General features: G+C 42.0%; 3 protein-coding genes across 6 annotated transcripts; 2 read left to right on the top strand and 1 right to left on the bottom strand.

Annotated features, from left to right (window-relative positions):
* Positions 1 to 338: 338 nt before the first annotated feature.
* On the bottom strand, positions 339 to 5,328 carry dcun1d2a (DCN1, defective in cullin neddylation 1, domain containing 2a). 2 transcript variants are annotated; one of them, XM_079170762.1, is made up of 7 exons: positions 5,283 to 5,328; positions 3,548 to 3,764; positions 3,300 to 3,468; positions 2,846 to 2,976; positions 2,667 to 2,749; positions 2,055 to 2,151; positions 339 to 1,950 (listed from the first exon to the last, which is right to left on the bottom strand). In XM_079170762.1, exons 1-7 carry the CDS (start codon positions 5,283 to 5,285, stop codon positions 1,871 to 1,873), a joined length of 780 nt encoding a protein of 259 aa, XP_079026888.1. In that variant the 5' UTR covers positions 5,286 to 5,328; the 3' UTR covers positions 339 to 1,870. The 2 variants fall into 2 exon arrangements, with proteins under 2 accessions (XP_079026888.1, XP_079026887.1); XM_079170761.1 differs by lacking the exon at positions 5,283 to 5,328 and having other exon boundaries at positions 3,548 to 4,011.
* Positions 5,329 to 7,561: 2,233 nt separating this feature from the next.
* Positions 7,562 to 17,641, top strand: tfdp1a (transcription factor Dp-1, a). Of its 3 annotated transcripts, none has more exons than XM_079170686.1 (12): positions 7,562 to 7,635; positions 9,650 to 9,737; positions 9,946 to 10,012; positions 10,435 to 10,556; positions 11,503 to 11,624; positions 11,820 to 11,985; positions 12,106 to 12,252; positions 12,361 to 12,429; positions 13,399 to 13,550; positions 15,212 to 15,378; positions 16,244 to 16,322; positions 16,418 to 17,641. In XM_079170686.1, the coding sequence occupies exons 2-12, from the start codon at positions 9,726 to 9,728 to the stop codon at positions 16,554 to 16,556; spliced, it is 1,242 nt and encodes a 413-aa protein (XP_079026812.1). In that variant the 5' UTR covers positions 7,562 to 7,635; positions 9,650 to 9,725; the 3' UTR covers positions 16,557 to 17,641. The 3 variants fall into 3 exon arrangements, with proteins under 3 accessions (XP_079026812.1, XP_079026811.1, XP_079026813.1); XM_079170685.1 differs by lacking the exon at positions 7,562 to 7,635 and adding an exon at positions 8,811 to 8,857; XM_079170687.1 differs by lacking the exon at positions 7,562 to 7,635 and adding an exon at positions 8,866 to 8,976.
* Positions 17,642 to 17,816: 175 nt separating this feature from the next.
* LOC306703570 (rhodopsin kinase GRK1-like) lies at positions 17,817 to 23,670 on the top strand (the record flags this gene model as incomplete). The annotated part of the gene is made up of 8 exons (XM_079169572.1): positions 17,817 to 17,846; positions 20,114 to 20,827; positions 21,579 to 21,706; positions 22,387 to 22,544; positions 22,638 to 22,721; positions 22,808 to 22,932; positions 23,039 to 23,240; positions 23,381 to 23,670. The coding sequence occupies 8 exons, from the start codon at positions 17,817 to 17,819 to the stop codon at positions 23,668 to 23,670; spliced, it is 1,731 nt and encodes a 576-aa protein (XP_079025698.1).
* Positions 23,671 to 24,115: the final 445 nt, after the last annotated feature.

The following is a 24,115-nucleotide window of genomic DNA, read 5'->3' as shown; positions in this document are numbered from 1 at the left end:
CATCATCTTATTGAAATTGAGAATGTTGTGGTTCACGAATGGGGTCTTAACTCCTAAAATAAACTTTTATACTGGCTACAAGTAGTCGTGGTCTTTTTCAAAGGTTGGCACAGCATGTAGCTTCATAGTGGCATATATGAGGAATGAACATGTTACACTATCATTGAGACTGCTAGACATCTTGATCGGCTCATCATCCAATACAGTACCTCTGATATGTGGCATTGTAAAGTTAAAAACAGGGAACTAACAACATAATGAACCACGTGTAACTAATTCATGGTGTTATCAAACTGACCAGAATACCACATGTAAGAACTAAAAAACATCTTGTTAAATATTCTTTATTATTAACAATCAACAACATGGAGGGATATTCTGGGGGGGAAAAAAAGAAATATTAAAGCTTTCTTTAACACATTCAGATCAGTATGGTCATAACTCTTTTTTACACTCTGGCAACCACAACTGTGCTTTACAAACACACTCTCGTCTAAGCAGCTATTCTGTTCTGTAAGTGATGGAAAACGTCCCTCAGCTAGCTGATCAACAAAAGAACAATTTGTGTGTATGATTATGGAAAAACTCATGCTTTATTCATCTTTCTTAAATGAACAATATACTTCGGCTACTTAGATGATGTATTAACAATATATTCTAACTTTCACTACCTTCAGTAACACTGGACAGATGGGCTTGTACGAAATATAAATATTGAACAGACAGATATTTATTCTTAAGGCTTACTTTTTCGTCCGGTTGTTGCCCTCTTTAGTGTCCTGGCTTCTGAACTTAAGGCTTCGCACTGCCATGACATACAGATATGTGTCGTGCAATCCTACGGGTCTGTAATTCCTTCACTTTAAATTTCATTTAAATGCTGCTGAATTGTCACTTTAGCATAATTTATGTCGCGGAGGGCCAACAACTCTGTCCTCAACAGTTAGAAAGAAATGATCTTTTGAAAGCAAAATTGTGGCGCGGTGGACTCCGTCACTTGTAGGATTCAAGACCAACTCCCGACGGAGTTCAACCCGACAGATGAATACCACCAACCCACATCATTCTTCAAAATTAAAACACTGCCTTTACTTTAGTGATGATGGATTTGTGAAACCAGCCCGAGGGGACGTAAAAAGTGTTTAACATGCTTTCTATGAGAAGCTCACGATTCCATGATTTGACAGATCCACCTAACAATTAAACCAACAGCATGTCATCCACTATATTGAGGCAGCTTAGCATTTACTGTACATAAAAGAATCATCTTCTGCATTTATAAATTGAACGTATTTATATTATTCTTCTTATAGCTCTCTTTGTAAACTGTCCCAATAGATACAGTATGTACAGTAAAAACTGCAACAGTTCTGTTGGTGCTGGTGTCGTGAGCAGTCTGTCCCGGAGTTAGAGTAAGACATGGGAACTTTGCACGGTCACTCAGAACTTCATATAACAAAACAAAGCTGACGAGGGAGAGTCTCATTAAAACACAGTTTTTTTTGTTGCCTCTTCAGTCCCTTTTAGAGTGCACACAGCCAGTGAGCCTCCTCTCAGTGCCGTGTCCATCCTGGTGGTGCTCCTCCTGGTGCAGAGCAGAGGGACGTCCAGGATGCTGAGAATCCGACGGGAGAGACGACGGTGAAACCGGCGATGTCCGTATGACGCCTCAAAAAAATGTGGCCACTTTGTTCTCATAGTTTTTACTCGGCTCCCTGAAAGGTGGTGTCCTGACAGTTTCAAGTGCTTCTGTTTTCTCTCTGGAGTCTACAATGTTCACTGTTTTTCTTTGTACAAGTCTTTTAAAAAAAAAACTATGAAGTCACTGTAAAAGAAACAAGGTTCTGGCTTTCCAGAGTTGGGATTGGATTTAGAGAGTTTTGCGTTTTGATCCTGTTACAATTGGTCGGGCGAATTCCACAAAATCATCTATAAGGACTGGCCATGCTCCTGAGAAAGAAACGGCAAGACATCATGAGTGTCACATTGATTTGAATAGGAAAGTTCATATCCACAGCATTACAGAGAAAGCAAACGGGTCATCCAAAACTCACCTTCCTCATCGTAGTTTGACATATCGTCTGCAATCATGTTCCCAAAGTCCAGCAATAGGTTCCATGTGTCCTTTGGGATGGATCGTTTATGGTGTTCCTGTAATGGACGAGTGCCGGTCAACATATTGGTACATACAGGCTTTTATGCAGCTTGTGTTAATTGTTTTCTATCTCTGAAACCAAACACTGTAGACATTGTTTGCCATTATAACGCCATCGTGTAAATCACTGATTCTGGTTCTGGAGGACCAAGTCTTGCAGGTTTTAATTCCAACCAAACACCATTTGTTTACACTCGCTGACCCCCCCCCCCCCCCTCTTTGGCTGAGTCATCAAGATGTAATAAAAGCCGGCACACAGTCTCAGCCAAGTTCCCCATCACCGGACCAAATACATTTCAATGAGCGATGCACCAATGCAACTTTTCAAATAAAGATATTAGCCTTTCCCCCCCAATTTAAACTCTGTATTCCTAACTGTGCAGAACTCATTTGTCTTGTCTGTTTGTAAGGTACCATGAAGCCAGGGATTACTGCGGCCATAAAAACCATGGCCTGCCATGACTCCACGGATGTAACTAATGGGAGAAGTCCTAATTTCACTTGGACTCACCAAAAGGAATCTGTTCCAAAGATCAAGGAACTTAAACCGCCCTGACAGAACCAGGTTCCAGTAGGCTACAGCCATCTCCAAATCTGCACACAGACAAAAAGCACAACACTTCATTCCAACCGTTTGTAATTCTGTGATACCATTCAGCAAGCTGTTGTTGTCATTGTCACCCTTCTTACCTAGACCCTTCTGTCCAGGGTTTTTGGCAAAGTTAAAGGTGAACTGGTAGAAGTCCTTGAACTTCCCACTATCTTTGAGCTCCTGCTCTAATCTCGACAAGAGGGCCTTCAGCTTTTCTGGGCTGTCACACCTAGAGAATTTAGACAATTCAAGCAATAAATAAACAACAAAAACTCTAATTGAATAAACACAAGCGACCCAACCAGTTGCAACATGTTTTTGCTTTATGCTCGTGACAAATTGGCTAAAGTTAACTTTGACACATGAACCTTTAAAAGTTAAAACACAGCAGCTCTTCGCACCGAGTCATTCCACGAAGACACAGAATACTCAAGCCGTGGTTGAGTGGCTCTATATATAGACAACCTTCCCTCCCTGGAGCAACTCTAACAGAACCACCATGCGAACATACTTCGGGCACAGTGTTTGTGCTCTGTTGTTGTCAACACTCACCCCAACTCCGACATTCCATCCAGAAACTCCTTCTTGGTGAACTCGCACTGAGTGGCCGCACGAAACTTCCACGCAACGACGAGCACGGTGATACTGGCCGGATCCAGCGAGAGGTCGTCACAAAACTGCTGGATCCCATCAATGCCGATCTTATTTTCATCCTGGGGATCTATTAAGGGGGAAATAACAGGGGGAAGCAACTCTATTCTCGTAAATATTTCATGATACGGCATAAGAGTCCCACTTACCTTTGTAGCGATTGTAGAGCTGGTCCAGCCTTTTTCGGTCTACCGACGTTTTCATGGATTCCTTACAGTAGAGGTCTGGATTCTGAAAGTAGTTGTCGGTCGCAACTTCTAGTTTCCAATCATTCTGTGTGAGGCAGTACACAGCTGTCTTCTCCCCAGCCTGTGTGAAGGACATGAACTGCCGTACCTTGTCCCTCTGCGAAGACTTCAGCTTATGCTGTGTAAGTACAGGACAAGGGCTGTCAGACACGGGCGCGATCAGACCGGGGAACACCGACAACAACACGCAAACACAGACCGAAACACAGACAATAACACACAGCGAGACGCACACATCTACAGGCATTCAGGCGACAGCAAAGACTGCGAGACACTCAGAAACACTCATATATCAAAAGGTTAGTCTGTCACACTGGCACACACACATATTATAGGTGCCGAGCCAAGACGCAGTGCTGGTAATTATGTCCTATCCAAAAAGCAACGTGGGCTTTTCTGAAGGGGGATGTTGTGGATTCTCACAGCACATGCTGTACCCAGGAGGGCCCCTCAGATAACTACAGTCATAGATGTAACATGAGTAGGGAAACGGGATGCCATCACCCGGACCGAGAGGTGCAACGAGTCTGGAGTGGAACACAAGCACCATGCCAGAAATACACAGCAATATATATATAAAAAAAACGAATGTAACAATATTTGCAGTAAGGAAATTTGCACTTTTTAAAAGCATATTCAGGATATAGTATCATTAAACTGTAATGCAGCTATTACAGACCAGAAACAACAGTTAGCTGTAAAGTTAGTCATACATTAACCTCATTCAAGACGATTTCTGGTTTCCTAACACTATATAGATGTTATGCTTATTTGATTCATCAATTGATTGACAACAAACATGATAATCGATGTATTGTTTCATCATCAGCTGCTCAAATGTTAGGATTTGGTTATTTTCTCAGTCTTCAATGATAATCAAATGAATGTCTCTGAGGTTTGGACTGCTCATTGGACAAAACCAACTACTTGAAGACATCGCACTGGGCTCTGGGAAACTGTGATGAGCACTTGTTTACTATTTAACTAACGATCGACTACCCTGATAGATAAATCACAAATCACCACGCCACCTCCTCACACCAGCTGCACTATCGGAGCACTTGCACTATGCTGAAGAGTAGCATTTCCTGAAACCGGAGACTGAAACTCTGTGAGTGCATCAAGCTGCTATTGACTCCACCAGCCGGTTACCAACGTCTGTTATTAACAACCACATGAAGGCAAAGGTCTGTTCAGTCCGCACGGATCACTGTGCGACCAGAAGGGTGACGACCGGTTAGCATTGTCTACATTCCACCAGCTAGTAACTTATACTGGCTAATGTTAGCTAAGTTAGCCTAAATGTATCACCGATGGGGACAGGATCGCGTGAATGGACTGTCAGTGTGGTTATGGATGTGCCGGGTTTTAAGTCAAACGACCCCGTGTGTGCGTGTGTGTGTGTGTCTTTGGGGTCTAACGACTGAGCTGACCACAGCCGAAGTTACCAGACTGAGAGAGACGAGTAGCTAGCTAGCTGCTCTCAAAACATCCACTGACCTTCTCTGTAATAGCAGCGAACACGAGTAACTAATCATTGAAGGCTCGCAGTTTAATACTACGAGCATAGTCTTCAATGTACGCTTTAGTGGCGCCACAGCCAATGCCTGGGTTTGTGTTTATTTTGGTTACCTACCATTTTCACACCCGCTGTTTGACCAGTTTCGTAGTCCGACTGTCGCTCATTCTGCGCCTGCGCGGAAGTAGTCGAGCAGCTATTGTTGGTTCCAGTCATCCATGGTTTTAGAAGAAAGATGAGGCATTACAGTAACTGCTGTTATTTAGCTTTTTATAATTATTTGCCAAAATGAATCTTTGTGCTTGTGTGTGTGAGAGAGAGAGAAAGAAAGTGAGTTTTTTACACTGTTATAGGCTACAATGCACACCACAGGAAAACTCCCCAAAACACCTTCATCCCTCACTCCTACAAACACTCTCTGACTGCTGACATCCAAATACGTTAACACACTTCATCTGTAATAGGTACTCCCTTCACTGCACATAACAACGTCTCCTAATAATGTGACACACAATGAACACAATAGGATCAAGAGGTCGATATAAAAAACTGGATGTGAATCCCCCTCAGACACACGTCACTAAAGCATTGTGGGTATCCAGGGGCCCCACACTTTCAGATTTCTGTGTCAACTGGCTCATGCTAATATTTTTGGCACTTTTATATGAAAATGCACAATATCAACTGGCACGATGGAGGTCTGAAGATAAGTCCTACAATGTGAACTAATCTTGAGGCCCCGTCTTGAAGTGGGTCCCTGTGTCAAATCTAGTATTGGGACCTTTTTTGTTTTAGTTTTGTACTAATATGATGCATATTCCTAATTGAATGTGTTTAATCAAATGACCACACACCGTGTATCTAGGGCAAGGCAGTATTAAGGCAAGCAACAAGTGTACTATTTACACAAAGAGTATAAAGGACAGGGGGTTAATGGGGACCCAGCTGCCCAGTAATTGTCCCCTTCACTGTAGAGTGATATTTGTTGAACAATGAGGATTTTGAGTCCCCATATAGTATGAGAAGAAATAATGACACTGATGGGTGGACTCAGGCTCAGCTGAGTTTTATCTCATGACAAAATGAATACACCCTTCCACCAAATGTGAAGGGTGTACAGATAACTGATAAAGTATCTGTGGATGTCAGTCTTCCTTTTTTGTTGTTTTACAGTGAAAACACATGAATGGCTGAGTTGGGTACACTAACTTCAGAGTTTGTCAGCATCAAGTTTATGTAGAGGGAAAACTCTTGTCATTCATATTAGCTGTAAAACACATTCATGGGCATTACACTAATCATACTCAACAAATTGTATTTTGTTATACTGGGAGGTGTTTCTAATATTTAGTCTACCCTCAAGAAACAAACTCGATATACTGTAACCTAATACAATTCAACATCCCCACAAAATACATCATACACTATTATAGTTGAATCAAAACCTAACAAAACAAAAAAAAACTGAACGCTATAAAGTAGAATTGGTTTTAGGGCTGTTGTATTAGACTGCATTAGTTTTAGTATATAAGGTTCAGCTTTTGTTGTTTTTGCTGTTTTAGAGAGGTGTTTATTCAAATTCATAGTCATTTTGGAGGATGACGTCTTGTTGTTTTGGTGAACTACATTGCATGACACTGAGAAGTGATTATGTCCAGCCCACTAAAATAATAGAAACACTTCTCAGTATAAGGCTATTTCAACAGCACCATAACAGTAACCTCAATAACCTCGAGGAAGGTAACGTTTTTTACAACAATTACAGTTGTTTACTTTCAATTGTATGGTAATTACAATTAATTTAACTACAACGAATAAGATCTGACCAAAAGTACTAAAACAGAATATTCAAAACTTGTCGAGTTGAATATGACAGTTGGGAAGATGGTGGTTGATCACCTGTTTGGGTGGGGAAGAGGTTGTGTGGAGCAGTGAATGAGTATGATTGATGGTTCACACAACATCAGATTGTCCCCGCTTGTGACTGAACTCTGCTTCCAGCTCACATGTGATGTTGACTATAATAAACTATGACTGCTGCCAGATGGTCACAATGGTAGATGTGGGTGACTGTTTTTTTGTACTATGCAGCAGGTGCATTCTCAGACCTCTATATTGACAGCACCGCTGGATTTGTGAGTTTTGTTATGATACACACACAAGCTGGTTGTTCAGTGCAGTCTTTGGAGAAACAGGGTCGGTGAGTTCAGGAGTAACATGCATCCTCATACTCCTGTACAGCAGATGGCGGTACATGTATATTTGAAGCTGGTTGGTCTCCACCAGAAGTAGGTTGTGGGCATGAACTACACCGACTGCTCTGCTTTCGTCTCATCGATGCTGTCCAATCAGACGTCGCTAAAGCGAGACACCGCCAAGATCAGATTGTGAGACTTGCTGCTGTAGCACGGCTAGCAGAGAGAGGACAGAAAGGGCTAACAAACAATTTGCTAACTTGTGAAGTGCACCGGTAAGAAGTATTTATCGACTTGTGGCTCGCTACCCAGCGGCCGCAAAACAAAGTTATTGATGTTGAATGTCTGCTTTATTGTGTTTTTAAAAGTCTTTAAAGTATACTGCCAACACACACAAAGCTAACATAGTAACATTGCAGGTGATTCTGGCAGTGTTGTGGATGACAGCTGTGGGTTAGCTCGCCCGCTAGCCACAAGCTAGGGGATCGACAGTTGGCTAACAAAGCACCGGTAGCTAGTCCTGTCTTTGCGAACGCAATCGCGAGTTAGCTCGTTGCTAAAATACTCCGCAGGCGTTGCTAACTAGCACAATACTAGTCGTCACTGTACTTTACGCGTTCATTGTAACGCATCCTCTGGCAAGCCGCGAATTTAACGTAACATCGGTAGCAGGGCTTCGGTTGGTTTAACACAACGGCTCACGGTAGTTGTGATGAACTGGTTACCAGACTTTAGTCGTCTGTGATTAAAAGGTAACTTTAAAAATAATACAAAGTTAATCTGAACGTCTGTGTCCTGAAACATCACGAAAACAAACGTTTAAAACGTTCACACCAGTGTATTAAGTTAGCCAAAGTTGTTCTTCTTAAACTCGGTATTTTATTCACAGTAAAAATAATCAGCCTAGGTTTGTAGTTTAATACATTTTAAATATAAATAAATATTTCTGAATCAACTTCGGGACAAGCTCACTGTTAATGTTAGTTTATATATCTGACAATAAGAGACCCAAGACTGTCAATAAAACACGATTAAACATCAATAATCCTTATCCCCAGAAAGTGATGTATATCAGAAGTTGTGGCGGAATATTTTGGGGTTAAGTTTTAAATGTTTCATTACATTTACAGTCGGAATTAAACACATCTTGCCTCTGTTTAATGTGAGACTTTATCTGTTGATTTGTTAAGTGGTTCGTCTTTCTTCAGATGAAAACGATCGCTTTTTGATACAGCTCCATTACTGGACCAAAGAGGCTAAACCTGACTGTACTAACTGTATAACGGCAACATACAGAAAGTTAAAGAAAAGAATAAACTCAAGGGTGAACCACTCCTTATTAATACATGTTTTTGTGTGTGTAATTAAGCACATAATGATCACAAAGTAGTTCGACATTGCTTAGTTAGTTTCCTGTTTGGAAGGATTTAGACCTCCTCTTCCTCCATTCTGAAATGCCAACAACAACAGCCATCGAAGAAACAGGAGAGTGCACTCGTAAGTGCACACAATCGTTATATTAACTTCGCTCACCGTGCGAAATGCTCACTTGTTTCTTAAACGTTAGCCCACACTCAACTTTGTCTAAAATCTGCTGCACGGAACCAAAATAATCGGTAAATTGTACGTGAATCCTTTCAAAACGTGCACGAGCTAACAAGCTAGCTAACGCCAGCAGGCTGATTCCACCGCTAACTGGTAGCAGTCACAGTTAGCTAGCTGCATTCAAAAGAAGATTGTTCATTGCTACCCTTGTATGGAATGAATGATGTTCCTGTCGCATGCAGCAGTGATATCTGTAACCATGTGGTGCTTTCACTTTAGTCACATTGTTAGTTTAGCGCTGGTGTGCTAAAGTTAGCACGGTTGCGTGTGACCTGTAGCAGAAGTTCTCCGATGCCTCTCCTCCGGACGTGCTCGGTACCTGAAGTAGGCCTTGTGCACACTTAGCGTAGTAAAAGTTGTGAGCATCAATGAGTGGTCTAATGTGCTTTTCTGCATACATAGTGCATCCAAAAAATTCCCTCAAAGCTTCATGCAATCGAGATTGTTCGGAAATATGAACATTTCCCGTCAATTTCTGTCCTGTCAGAACAATACCGGGTAACTCTAAGCTAACGTTAGTGCTGTAGCTTTGTACAGTGTGCTGGAAGCAAGCAGTCCAAATGGGCCTTAACATAGACTTAAGTTAAATTAAACACACAAAGAATATTGGAAAATATTAAATAATATGAAAAATATCATGGTAACATACCATTAACATTTAGTCTGTCTTCTTTCTGTCCTCAGGGGTCTGAAAAGTGACAATCAGAAGAACATTTTCTTTTTTTAACCTGAAGCTCAACTCCTCCGGTCCTTTGGGATCATGGCTAAAGATGTAAGTAACTACATTTTATTTATTTACTGGAAAACAGTTTTGTTTATGTGCCACCTTGTAGGCACTGTAGTTGATGCGAGATGAAGGTCTATGTGTTAAGATGCTATAAATGAAGAGATACCCCGTAACCTCGCGTATCCCCTCCTGGACTCGTGCAGTGTCTTTATTGTTGTGATTTTTCAGTGTATTAAGTCCTTTTCCTTTGCAGGTTGGTCTGATAGACACAAACGGAGAACTGAAGGTTTTCATCGATCAGAATCTGAGCCCAAGCAAAGGTATTTCTGACTAGTAATTGCCTTTTTAATACAGCAGTTGCACACAGTGAACATTATTTCCTTTAAATTAACGTCACTCTGTCCTGACTCTGTCATTTAAACCACTGCTATCTTAATGGTGCAAAAATAAAGTCTCAACGTACCTGTCTAAGAATATCGTTTTAATCATTTACTCTAGATTTGTCTTTACAGAGAAGGGCAAAAGGCAGCTATACTGTCAATTTAGATTTAGTCCAGATTCAGCCACCCATCGCATTGGATGTGTCCAACAAGGATGTTACCATCTAGTTTAATTGATTGCGTGTCCCTCAAAGGAAGCAATGTTTCTTTAGGTGTCGGCCTATGTGCTTGTTATTGGACGACAGGGGGCAATGCGGTCCCAATCAGGAGCTCTACTCATTACTTCTCCTGTCTTCTATTAGGCATCCTATCTTTGGTTACTGTCCAGCCTACAGCTGTCCCCGTGGCCAAACAGCTACTACCCAAAACTCTTGGGCCATCCAATGTGAACATTGCCGCACACATGCAACATGTGCCACACATGGTAAGTGATGCTGCACACACAGCTACCACACTATATGGTTTTATAATTACAGACCACATTTGTATGAGAGCTTAGAACCTCTCAATAGATATAATATATAATAAATATCTATAATAAAGACCTGCAGATGCATTTGTGTATAGATTGTCTTTGCCATGTCTTACTGTTGTGTAAGCCCCTCCGTTATCATAGTGAGGTGACCGGGCGGCGGGTAGATGGAGGCAGTTGATCCTAAGCTTATCAACTCTACAGTCAGCAGGATTACACCCATCATCCCATTATATACATGGAATGTATATATAACGGAAATCAGCTTAGATATCACCTTAGTGAAGGAATATATCACCTGTCTCCTAGTCTCATATTACTATTTAATATTAAGGATGGAACTTTTAAACAATTTCTTTCATTGGCCATGTTCATGACCAATAATTGATTTATAAAGTAAGGATGTCCAAAATACTAAATGTGTTCTTTCTCCATTAAAACTTTATATAAACAATTTTTCTATTTGCAGAACAATCCAACTTTATTGTGCATTTGTAACATAAATTATGTGAATGTAAAATTTGTTGAGTCACGAACCGACTGAACCAATTTTCAATTGGACTTTGATGCTTCTGCCTCGCATGTCATTATTCAACAAACGGCTCAACAAATTCAAAGGAATCAACAATAATTGTAGTTTGTATTGAGAGTAATTACACGCAGCGTTCCCATTATGAGCTCAAGCCAGCCTTGTAGCAGCAAATAGTGTCTGTAGCCCACAACAACAAATGTGAGTCAAGGACGACAACCTGTCTCGTAATGTCAACAAGACATAAGAGATAACTGTAGACTTCACACTAACTGCACACCAGTGATTCCAGAGGGTCAAAATCCAACGAGCTACAAGTGGATAATCACTATGCTTTAATGTTTTCTTATCTTTTTTTTAATATTGCAGGTGATAGGAACACCCCAGAGGCCTACGGTATCCAATACCATTTTGGTAAACAGTCCACATACTCCCAGTTCCCAGTTCCTCACTCAGAGTCAACCATCAGACGCCTCTCCGTGGTCATCAGGGTAAGTCTTCAGAAAAGTCCATAAGTTTAAAAGCTTTGGACATCATTGTGGATCTCTGTGGAGAATAAATACGTTGTTTATTTGAGCTTTTAGAGTATGACATCAGGGGGAAAAAGAGAAAATGCAAACGTGCTCATCATTGTGTTTGATGTGTGAAGTTTGAGTGTCGTTGGGTTTTTTTTATTCTGTCTGCAGAAAACGGGGAAAGAAAGGGGAGAAGAACGGGAAGGGCTTGAGGCATTTCTCCATGAAAGTGTGTGAGAAGGTGCAGAAGAAAGGAGTCACCACCTACAATGAAGTGGCAGATGAACTGGTTGCAGAATTCAGCTCTGCAGACAGCCACATGTCGCCCAATGACGCAGTGAGTGCTGCGGTTACATTTTCCGAAATATATTGCTCGATTTCTTTTTGATTATCCTTTAACAATCTAGAAGTTTTTGCTAATCTTTTGAATCTTGTTTTTTTTTTCTTCCCATTGTAGCATGTGTACGACCAGAAGAACATTCGGCGGCGTGTGTACGATGCACTTAATGTGCTTATGGCCATGAACATTATCTCTAAAGAAAAGAAGGAAATCAAATGGATTGGCCTTCCCACCAACTCAGCGCAAGAGTGCCAAAACCTCGAGGTATGAAACACAGAGAAGACTGTTCTCACTACAGCTCGTGTCGGGGATGTCCTGCCTTTCTTAGCCATGTTATAATTCTTTGTTGCTGTTTCTTTATTTTAACTGCAGGTGGAGAGACAAAGGCGGCTGGAGAGAATTAAGCAGAAACAATCACAGCTTCAGGAGCTCATTCTGCAGGTGGGAATGAACTGACTTTATCAGGGGGGCGGGGGCTACAATGCTCTGCTCTGCTCTGCTGCTGGAGATGGTTGTTCATACATACCTTCTCCTCGTGGCATTTCAGAGTGCAAGAATGAACACTCGGTGGCCATTTTATTCTGTACACCCAACACATCAACGCTGCCATGAATTCTACCCTCACAGACATAACGTTTAGTTCAGAGAGGTATTTATTGAGTTATATGCTCAGTTTACCAGTTTGTAGCTTGCAAGGGAGCTGCACTGGACTGCACTTCAGTAAGAGGTGTTTCTGATAGACATTGCATTGACTCTCATTATGATACGTTCAAGCTATTCAGTGAAAATTTGTATTAGAATTTTTTGGCGAGAAACAAATCAATACGGTTGTTTGAAGGAGATGTTTTCACATCAATATAAAAGAGATATAATTATAACCTCTTTAACTTATAAACTTCTAATACATAATTAAAACTAATAATTCTAAGAAGTTGTTTTTTTAAATCAATGCAAGTTTTAAAAAAAACATTCAAACACCTGTCACTATGATGAGTCCAGTTCAACACTACTGCAAACTATCACCTCAATAATAAACATATAGTGAAATAAATAACTGACGGTGTCAATCAATACTGATCATTATTATTTTTGTAAAGTGAGAATCATGGGCAGAGCTGTTGCATTCGTGTGAGTTTAAACTATTACTTTGGGATAATGATGAATGCACAACACAGCTTGATGATCGTCACATCCATTTAGAGCTACTATGAGGGTACGAGCAGCGAGAGGAACTCTGTGCTGAACTACAGTCAAGTGTTTTGTTAGAAAGTATTTGCAGCAGGACTCTAACAATGCAGAGGTATGAACCCAGCGTAAGCATCGCTGAAAGAAGTAGCAGAAATGTTCTGTTATTCTAAACTCTGTGGATCTGCTTCAGAGTTTTCATCTTTCTTTGATCTCGTCTCACAGCAAATAGCTTTTAAGAACCTGGTTCAGCGGAACAGACAGACGGAGCAGCAAGCAAACAGACCTCCACCCCCCAACTCCATCATCCACCTCCCCTTCATCATCGTCAACACCAGCAAGAAAACGGTCATCGACTGCAGCATCTCCAACGACAAGTATGTGATCGTGCTACTCTTCACTTTCATCTCTTTTATGAGAGACATTGTGAGTTTACCTTCAAGACTCAAATTAAACCAAAAAGTTATTGTGAAATCTTGAGTGGTGTTGTCTTAGGTCGATAAACAGACCTTCCCTCTGGCATCTAAAACATTTGAGGCTAATATAAGATACCAATATATATTTTGGAGGACAGAAGGCTCCTTCTCCATTACGCTCTGTGCGTCTGACGGCACCTCTGTGGTCACTGCGGCGATGTTGCTCACAAAAACTACATGAAAACTACAGTCGTACTTGGTAATATTTGCACAGTATTAAAAGATATTATCTAAAACGATTGGCCCCCTGTTGTGCCATTTATAATGCTACTTGATGTTGTTTTTCTACAACCGATGATGATGATTTCATCAGCTGCTCCTCTAAACGATTTCTTGACTTCCCAGAAAACACAGATATGTGGGAAGTGTTGTGAATGTGAAGAAAGTTTTGAACATGAGCAGAAATCTTAGGATAAGAGCTGTACAACTCCAGAGGTTTATAAATGAACTGAAATTAATCTAATTTATTATTGAGGAAAAGGTGCCACATGCACATTTAAAGAGGTCAAAGACACAGAAGAGGAGGGAACAGAAAAGAATGCGCAGAGATGACATTAAATGAAAACAGTTGATCTCCAGAATAAATAGTTCTGCTCAGTGGATGATATTGTTGGTGTGTTAAGAATGGCGATGCGATTTAAAGCAGCAGTAGTCCTTTCAGCATGGGTGGGAGCATATCTAAACAATCATAATGTAATCTGCAACAAACTCTTAAAGCACCACTGTGTTCAACAATAATTATTTTAGTGGGCAATTTAAAGAATGGATGCAAAATAAACTGCAAAAAAAAAAAAGTCACTTTTAAGAGGCTCTAATGCACTGCAACAACCTCATAAAGGGCCTTCCACACAGAACAGCGCCACGGCGCTCTGAAACCTTTTTATCTCCGGCGGCTTTCAAAGGGTCGGGCCCCGTGGCGATTGTGTGTGAAAGGCCCTTCACACAACAATCCCTGTTCATGGCTGCAGTGCTGCAGAGGAGAGCTGGGGCTGGTTAGCTGCGGCTGGTTAGCTGGGGCTGGTTAGCTGCGGCTGGTTAGCTGGGGCTGGTTAGCTGCGGCTGGTTAGCTGCGGCTGGTTAGCTGGGGCTGGTTAGCTGCGGCTGGTTAGCTGAGGCTGGTTAGCTGGGGCTGGTTAGCTGGTAAATAACTGTGAAATAAACACAACCAGACGCACTTTTTTTTCCTGCAGTTCCTACAATGTGAGGACGTTGTAACCCTCGAGGCTTTTTATGACTTTTCATTGTTTCAGGGTGACCCACAAAGTCTGGAGAACCAAGTAAACAATTCACTCTTAGCCAACGGAAGGAGGACCGCATACTGTAAAATCTCTTTACTTCAAACGTGTCATTTAGCGTCGAATCCAAGTAGTCTTAAACATCTTTGGAATGTTTCTTGCTGTCTTATTAGCCGTTTTTGACAGCCATCGGTGTATTTATATTTCTTGCCATCCATACTTGAGAACCCAAATTGTGGCTTTTGAGTTACGCGAGTGTAACGCCATCCTGCGCTGTCCTGCTCAGCCTTCTTATTGTCTCCTGTTTTTACTCTTTCTCATCTGCAGGTTCGAGTATTTGTTCAATTTTGACAGCATGTTTGAGATCCACGATGACATCGAGGTGCTGAAGCGTATGGGCATGGCCTGTGGTTTGGAGGTGGGGAAGTGTTCTCCAGAGGATCTGAAGGTGGCACGTAGCCTGGTGCCCAAAGCTCTGGAGCCCTACGTCATAGGTCAGTGCCCCAGTCCCCAGAGTATGACGCGCTCTCTTGTTGAGTTGGTAGGCTGTTGCTGTGCCTCCCCTTTTTTGTGTGGATAACCACTTAAATCATGCCCACAGCAGGTGTCATAAATACATGGACGTATGACATATGAGGAGTAAATGCTAATCTTGACTCTCACCCAGTCTATTGAATTCTTAATTAATAAAATAAAGGTGCTAAACTCATCCACTACAGGGTTTCAATGTGCTATTAATTACATATATCAGAGTATGATGATGCAATGACATCATCTTTAAGGAAAGCGCTTCCTGTTTTAATTTCATTCATTTCAAAACCGTTGCTACTGTTTCATTAACTGTCTTTGGCTGACTCGCAGTCAACCACAGTCAACCGATGCACTTTTGTACCTGTTAAGTGAAAGTGAAATCCAGTGAGCTTGACTCAAAGTCCTCCCGTGTTCATTTTCGCTTTGCAAAGCATTGTTGGATTCTATTTTTAGTTCTGGACGAGTTTTTTACAACACACCGAGAGGAATAGAAATGAAGTTATAAAGACTGACCGGTTACTCATTTATTAGACATTTTTGTCATCCTGCACCATCAGGATCCTCTCGGGGAAATCAAATGACTTCATTGCTTCTGGTGTGAATATCTATTTTTGGTTGTTAACTGATTTATAAGCATTATTAGTTTTGTTAAGCTGCAAATTGACCGTGTGTTATGATGAATAACAGTAGAGATTGCTTCCTGAACAGATTTTATAATCAGCAGATGGATTTAGTTGTAGTTTAGCTTTTGACATTGTGCTAAAATATCCTATCTGCCATCATAATATCCTCTGAGACCAGGGTTTGATTGACTGTTGTTCTTCCCAGAGATGGCAAAGGGTCCCATCAGTAACGTCTACATCACTGGAGGGTCCTCAGCAAATGGAACCCGTTACCCTGCAAGCAGGTGAGACGTCTTTCCGGTAACTCGACCTATAAAGGTGACGGGTCTTTCTCTTTATCCAGCATTAATGATTAAATTCACGCCTCCTCTGCTCGCAGTGACGGCTGCACTGACGGCACCATGGCCTCCAGCTCGAATGACTCTCACTACAGCGGGTCTCGCGTGGAGACCCCAGTGTCTTATATGGGGGACGAGGACGACGAGGACGAGTATGACGAGAACGACGACGAAGACTAAACCCGTCCACGCCTCGCCACTCCCAACAAGCACAGTCCTTCAAAACCACCCTTCACCGCGGGAATTTAGTCCCTTTTGTGTGTGCTTCTTCAACCTTCCCCCCCCCCCCTCTCTCGTTTCCCATGCCTGTATTTCTGTCTGGCTTTCTCAGGGGTGTAGATGAATATTGAAAGAACAGAGGTGTACGTTGCAACCATCCTTTTCCTTTTTTCTCCTGAATCACGTGCAACTGCAACACGGCCTTGGGGCAGGTGTCGTCCAAGGGAACTGTAGTCTGTGGCCCAGCCACCACGCTGACGTCTTTGTATGTTTAATCCACTTCTCAATAAGCCATCCCACTAAAAAAAAAGAAAAAAACACAACCTCTGTAAAACCTACTGCTGTTGGAGAATGTATACTGTACATGTTTGAATAGTTATTCCTATTATTTTTGCAATTACATATGGCAGACATGATGATCAAAATGTTCCGAGATGGCCAACGTGTCTGCTTTAACATGCTGTGTTGATGCAACAATGAATGACTGAGTACAGTTGCCGTGGCATCCCAGGATGGGGCTCCATCAGATGTGTTGATACTTTTTTTTTGTTTTGTGTTCCCGGGCAATAATTTGAAATAGTTTCTTAACCTCCGTTGTGTTCGGCTGGCTTCCTTCTGTTCTGTAGGCAGCTGCTTTCCTGATCTTGTTTGCTAGTGTTGTTTTTTTTTTGTTTTGTTTTTTGTATTCTGGAGTTGAGGAGTTCTCCGTCAGCACCCTGTCAACGCCTTGGTAGTGTTTACAGAATAATGGCACCAGCAAGGTAAAGACTTTTTTATAACCCAGGCTCCTGATAGGTAAATAAGCTTTGTTTGTGAATTACGTATATGAATCCTACGACGATTGTAGCTTATAGTATCCTTTAGAGGCCAGTGGTAAAGATAGACCTTCAAAAATTATTGATGTAACGAAGTGCGTGGTTGCATAGGTCTTTATGTACTCCCTTCAAAGATCTCCCTTTTAAAACATAGCAACACATGTACTGACTCTTCCAAAAACCTTTTTCTGTAATCTAATATAAGTTTGCAAATTAAAATATAGATTGTTTTAATAATTTTGTGTCTATAATTTGTGGGCTGTGTTCCTCGAGCGTTTGTTGTGGCGGTGAACTGCTTTTAAGGCCCTCGACTGATTTGAAGCACGTGGTTCTTTTTATAAAGAGCCAATGGATGAAGACCAGTTCCCAGACTTGAGTGTGCTGGTGAAGGGTTTGGGGAGGAAACATGTTAGACACTCGAGAGGATAGCTGTGAGGTGAGAACAATTGATTATATGCTCCTTTACTCGCATTATGCTACTGTCCGCTTTTAATTTCAATAAACGGATGGAGTTACAAGAGCGCTCGCTGTCTTTAGGACGGTGCCCTTTTTAAAAAATGAAAAAAAAAAATGAGGTGGCCAAATGTTTTTGACATCGATGAGGGCCAAGATGGAGAACAGGCTGCGGGGAGCGGATCATTTGAACGTTTTGGTCAGTGTCTGGCACCTGCTTAATACGTCTGGTCCTAAGGCAGCAGCAGGATGTGTCAGTGCAGACATTTAAGCTCTTTTACCCCCTAAAACTTCTCCCTTTTTAAAAGGAAAGCTCACTTTATTTTTTCCATCTTAAAACAGGCATGCATATATACATTAAGGGAGTTATTGTTTGCTGTTGTCATTCCTGATCATACTGGACTGCACAGAATCTCTTCCTAAAGCAGTTTCAATGTAAGTGATGGGGGACAAAACACACTCTTAGTTCTTTGTAAAATTGTAATAAGTTCAACTGAAGCTAATGTTGCGCTGCATTAGTCTGAGTTGGTCAAAACAAGCTGTTTCCTTGCTAAACTGTGGCAGAAGAATCCTGACACTAAAGCAGTGATTTAATACAAACATTACACTGTTTTTTTTTGTTTTTACCTCTGTGTGCGTCGGTCTTGGAGTCACCTACTTTAGCAGGAACTACCACAGAAGAGGTTTTGAGTACTTTGTCAGGTGCACATATTTCTGTCTGTGGACAGACTTTGATCAAAATGAAGGCAGAGTTTGAAGATGGTTGTGGTCCAAGCAAGGGTGCCAGAAGTAGGGGGGGTAGGAAAGGGGGGTTTGTGAAAGGGCCTTTGCCCCTCCTACTTTACTCTCCTGGCTTGATTTGGCGTCTCGGCTGGTGTTATCCAGCGCAAGATGCTCTCTCGTTTAACTCCTCGAATGTCTTGTATAAGCTTGAGCTGAACTCAACAATAGTTTTACACAGAACTAGGACTGCGTTCTTTGTCCCCCTTCATTATAACTGAATTTGTTGGACTGGATCTCTTTGTGGCCAGTTCGGACACAAGGAGCCATTACAACAACCGACTAGAGACCACATTGCGCTGGGATCACACCTGCCGTGAGTCCACCTCGGTCCAGGGGCTTCGGGCCCTCTTGCTCGCACCGCTCCGATCTTCAAACTTAGCCTCCACTACACATCTGCAAAGTTTCAGGAGCAAAGTAATTGCATCTTGCAAGTTTGTGACGCTATTGCTTTAATAAAATCTGTCCACAGACATACAAACACCTGTAAAAGTATTGAAAGTACTTTGTAGCAGTTTCCGCTACAGTAGTGTTGAGAATTTGACCTTTTACTGAATGTAATAGGTTACAGATTACTAGTTAACCTGTTAAAATGTCATTACGAATGTAACTATTTGAATTACTTCCCCACTTCCTACCCTGTCCTCTTGTTGTCTTCCAACTCGGCCTTCATTTAGATCCCAACTACACACCTGTGTAGTCTTGTGACTCCATCTGGCACGGTTGCGATGCTGTTGACAACATCTGTCCAAAGACAGACAGACAGAGAAATATACACAGTACTCTAAATTGCCATGACATACATTTTGTAATGTAATTATGTAATGCTGTTACATGCAGCTATTTACTCCCCACCACAGTACAGACTCCAGAAACCAGCGCTGCAGCGTCCAGTAATAATCCTTTCAATGCGCTGTACATATTGGCTCTAACCATTGATATTTCCTACTTCAGAGTATTTTATTTTAATTATAATTTATTATAATTTATTTCATTAACACCACCATCTGGTGTGTTGGGGAAAAAAATCCATTCCAATGTTTTTTTGATTTGCTCCGTAAGTTCCCGAGTTAATCACAAACATTGTGATTTGCCAGTTGACTGACTGACGACACTCCAGCTGCATATACAGCCTGTGTTCTGTTCCAGCATGTGCTCACACACTTTGTCTGGGGCATTAGGGTGTTAATGGATTACCAAAAGGTGTTGACTCAGGTGTGTGTGTGTGTGTGCGTGTGTGTGTTTGTGTGTAAATGAGGGTGATGCAGTGCTCAAAGTGTGCTGGGATCTAGTTGAGACACCAGTCTCAAGTTCCCATTTCTCTCTCATGCTGCCTCTCCCACTACTCTGTGATCTGTGTACGTTTTCTCATCTTCGCTTCATCCTTTTACCACCTCGCCCCTGCACATTAGTAAACAGTATTTATCCCCATTTGTCTTTGCAATGCCTCCTCTTTGCGTGGCCTAACAGTCACCTGCCCGCGACATGGATATCGGAGGACTGACCACAGTGGTAGCTAATTCTGCTTACATCAACGCTCGCGGAAGCATTGATGGCACCAGTACAGCAGCAGCTCGGGATAAGAAGTACCATTCTCGCCTCAAACTGCCCCACATCACTCTGTGCGAGGACCTGAGGGACACCCTGGATGTGGCCTTTGACGCAGTCTGCGTGGAACAGCCTGTCGGCAAACGCCTCTTTAAGGAATTCTTGGATTCAAATACAGAGTATCACGGGGCTTGCCGTTTGTGGAAAGACATCGAGGGATATGACCTGGCGGAGGACTCGGACAGGGCAAAGAAGGCCTCAAAGATTGTCGAGCGTTACATGGACCCCTCTGCCAAACACTACTGCCCGTTCCTGTCGGAGGACATCACAGCTAAGGTGAAGGAAAGCCAGGAGGCTGCAAGCGATGATCTGTTTGCTGCAGCATTGGCCTCAACGTTGGACTTTCTGCGTGAGGCCCCCTACACTTTATTCGTGGACAGCTTGTATATGAAGCGGTATCTGCAGTGGAAGTGGCTCGAGATGCAGCCCATGGATGCAGACTGGTTCCTGGACTTCCGCGTGCTGGGGAAAGGTGGGTTTGGGGAGGTGTCTGCCTGTCAGATGAAAGCCACAGGAAAATTGTATGCCTGTAAGAAGCTCAACAAGAAGAGGCTGAAGAAGAGGAAAGGCTATGAGGTGAGAGAACAATTGCAACTCTTGCTAATATGCTCCTTTATTCACTATACTGTTGGTCTTTAATTTGAATAAAAGGCTAACGCATAGTTTTAAAACAGGGCATGAATTTATACTGATCAACTTAGCCCAAACATGTTTAACATGGTGGACTGGTAAAAAGAATTCAACACATGCTGCAGGTTTTGGGCACTTTATAGTTTGAAATGTAATCTTTTTCAGTGTGTGGCATGTTGGGTCCTTTACTAATATTAATATCATCTCATTATCAGTCAAATAGTAATAAATACGTGCCACAAAATGAGAATACTATCGTCGCATTTCCCCGTACATAGATTTCAGGGAAACACAGAGCTCTTTTAATGGCGATGCGCGCAGTGATTTGAATAATAAAGGCATTTTGCTGGCTTCGTGTCTCAGAGAAAGTGCCCTGCGCTGAGCGGAATGGGATGGTGCTAATCATCTTTGTCCCTGCCTCTGTCTCGTTTGGCTTTATCCTGCAGTATTAAACACTGAGACAGGGATAGAGTGATTACTGGGAGCTTTAGTGGAAAGCTCTCTTGAATGGGACTTCTTGGCACAGTTACATCTTGCCCTCTACTTGTCTGAGGTCATTTTTTGAACCTCTTTTTGAAATGGCATGTTCGTCTTCAACTCGATAGAAGAAAAGTCTGTAGTTTTACATTTTCTTTAAAAGAAAATGTCAATGTACCATTGTTTTTCAAAAATGGCCTTTTCTAATGTCCTCCTGTAGGGGGCGATGGTGGAGAAGAGGATTCTGGAGAAGGTTCACAGTCGCTTCATTGTGTCATTGGCGTACGCCTTCCAGACAAAGGACGAACTTTGTCTGGTCATGACCATCATGAATGGAGGAGATCTCAAGTAATTTCACACTCTCGTGTCTCAAAGCACAAACATGAACACATAGACTCACTGAGGAAAGTTGGAGCACACGTTCCTCATCCTTGCTATGCTGCTGTGTTATCTACAGCATTTTTAATTTGACAAACAGAACAGGTTTTTCATACAGTAACCTGTGCAGTCGACCAAAAAGACTGATGTGAGAGAGATGTTTTATCATTCCCAAAAGTCAGCTGAGACACCGGATGGGAATACATTCAACAATCAAACACTATTCATCCCTGAGTGATGGTTCCTAACTGCAGCTGCATGTGTGTCAGTTACAGTATCTCACTAACATTCATGAAATGAAGGTACCTGTTCAGGACCAGCTGTATTAGATACACTGAACTGCAGGCGTTATGCAAATTGTAGCTGTTATTCCCAAGAGACATGGGGCTAGAAATAACAAAAATAACCCTGAGTTGTCCCTTCAAGAGCACCGGCCACTTAAAGTCACGTCAAGTTGTCTTCTTTTGAATGAATCCTTTTATTTATTTAAAATCTGATTTGAATGTGTGCGGAGTGTATTTTGCAAAATGAGAGCATAAGGAGAACAACAGCAGTCCAGTATGAAGAAACAGCATGTAATAGTGCAATTGTATGCAGATGATATATCTTTATGACGGAGCCAAATCTCACCTGTTCTCTGTTCCCTGAAGGTACCACATCTACCTGGTGGATGAGAACAACCCGGGGTTTGAGGAGCCAAGGGCCTGTTTCTACATCGCTCAGATCATCCAAGGCTTGGAGCACCTCCACCAGAAAAGAATAATCTACAGAGATCTCAAACCAGAAAATGTGCTTCTAGATAACGATGGTAAGGCATTTTGATTTAGACACTCGAAAAAAAAAAGGCCTTGTCGGTGTGTAAATAATAGCTGATTAAGATATATTCATGTTGTCCAACCAGGCAATGTGCGTATATCTGACCTGGGTCTTGCTGTGGAGCTAAAAGAAGGCAAAACAGTGACCAAAGGATATGCTGGCACACCAGGTGGGTCTCATCCGTATCAACAATGTCATGTTGAGAGGCGTACTTTCTCTGTGAACGTACTAAACATTTGACTTTGTCTCTTGCAGGGTACATGGCTCCGGAGATGCTGAAAGGAGAGAAGTATGACACTTCAGTCGACTACTTCACTCTGGGAGTGACGCTGTTTGAGTTCATCGCTGCTAAGAACCCATTCAGAAACAGGGGGGAGAAGGTCAGTCACGTTTCATTAAACCTTGAGCGTCACCCTGTGCACAGAATGGCACACTTTGTGAAATAAATAAGAGGATCATCATTAAGACTAGTCGTCTCATGTTTAGGTTGAACGTGATGAGATGAAGGAGCGTATGCTCACCCTGACGGTGACCTATCCGGACAATTTCAGTGAGCATACAAAGTTGCTCTGTGATGGGCTGCTGGCTAAAGAGGTTGATCAGAGGATGGGTTTTAAGAATGGCTGCTGTGATGAGATCAGAGCACACCCATTTTTCAGTGACATCAACTGGAGGAAACTGAACGCAGGTACTATCTATTTTCTATACGTTTGTGTCTTGTTCAGGGTTGTGTAGAACCTCTATAACTTTAAATACACATTTAAAGTTACATAGACGCTTTCATCCAAAGCGACTTCCAATTCAGATTCACATTTCTCGCCTCTCCAGGTATTCTGCCTCCTCCTTTCGTCCCCGACCCTAAGGTGGTGTACGCTAAAAGTCTGGATGACGTCGGGGTTTTCTCCTCGGTGAAGGGAGTGGGCTTGGACGACTCTGACAAGACCATTTTTGATGAGTTTTCCTCAGGCAACATCCCGATCCCCTGGCAAGAGGAGATGATCGAAACGGGAATTTATGGAGAGCTCAACGTTTGGGGTCCTCGTGGCAGCGTCCCAAACGACCTCCGCCGAGAGTCGATACTAGAGCAGCCAAAGTCATCAACCTGCTGCGTATCGTAGAGTCTTTGAATTACCTTTGTAAATACATCAACCATACAGACTTGTGCAGCATAAAGACTGAAATACTCAGGACACAAGTCTCTCCTGAACTTTCTGATTGCAGAGTTAAAACCATTTGAGACTCTAAACGTTATTGGTAAGTGCAGGACAACAACAAGAACAGAATGGAGGTGGATTTTCAACCTTGAGTGGACTTAAACATAGATTTAGCAGTAGAAAGAAAATAATTCATTGACTTCTGCCCCCCCCCCTTACAATCCATCTTCATCTTCTCTTTCTTTGACTCTCTCTCAATCTGCTCATCCTCCTCTCTTTGTGTGTGCATGCGTTAAATGATTTTAATGCTTTTAGATTTTAAATGCATTTTTAAAAATCTGTATTCAAAACTATATCCAAAGTGTATTTGGTGCTGAGTGATGTTAGGCCCATGTTAAACATGTTAAAC

This window comes from Pholis gunnellus (genome assembly GCF_910591455.1).
Source record: "Pholis gunnellus genome assembly, chromosome: 12".
Classification (NCBI taxonomy): domain Eukaryota; kingdom Metazoa; phylum Chordata; class Actinopteri; order Perciformes; family Pholidae; genus Pholis; species Pholis gunnellus.
This window is presented reverse-complemented; position numbering and strand designations above follow the sequence as displayed.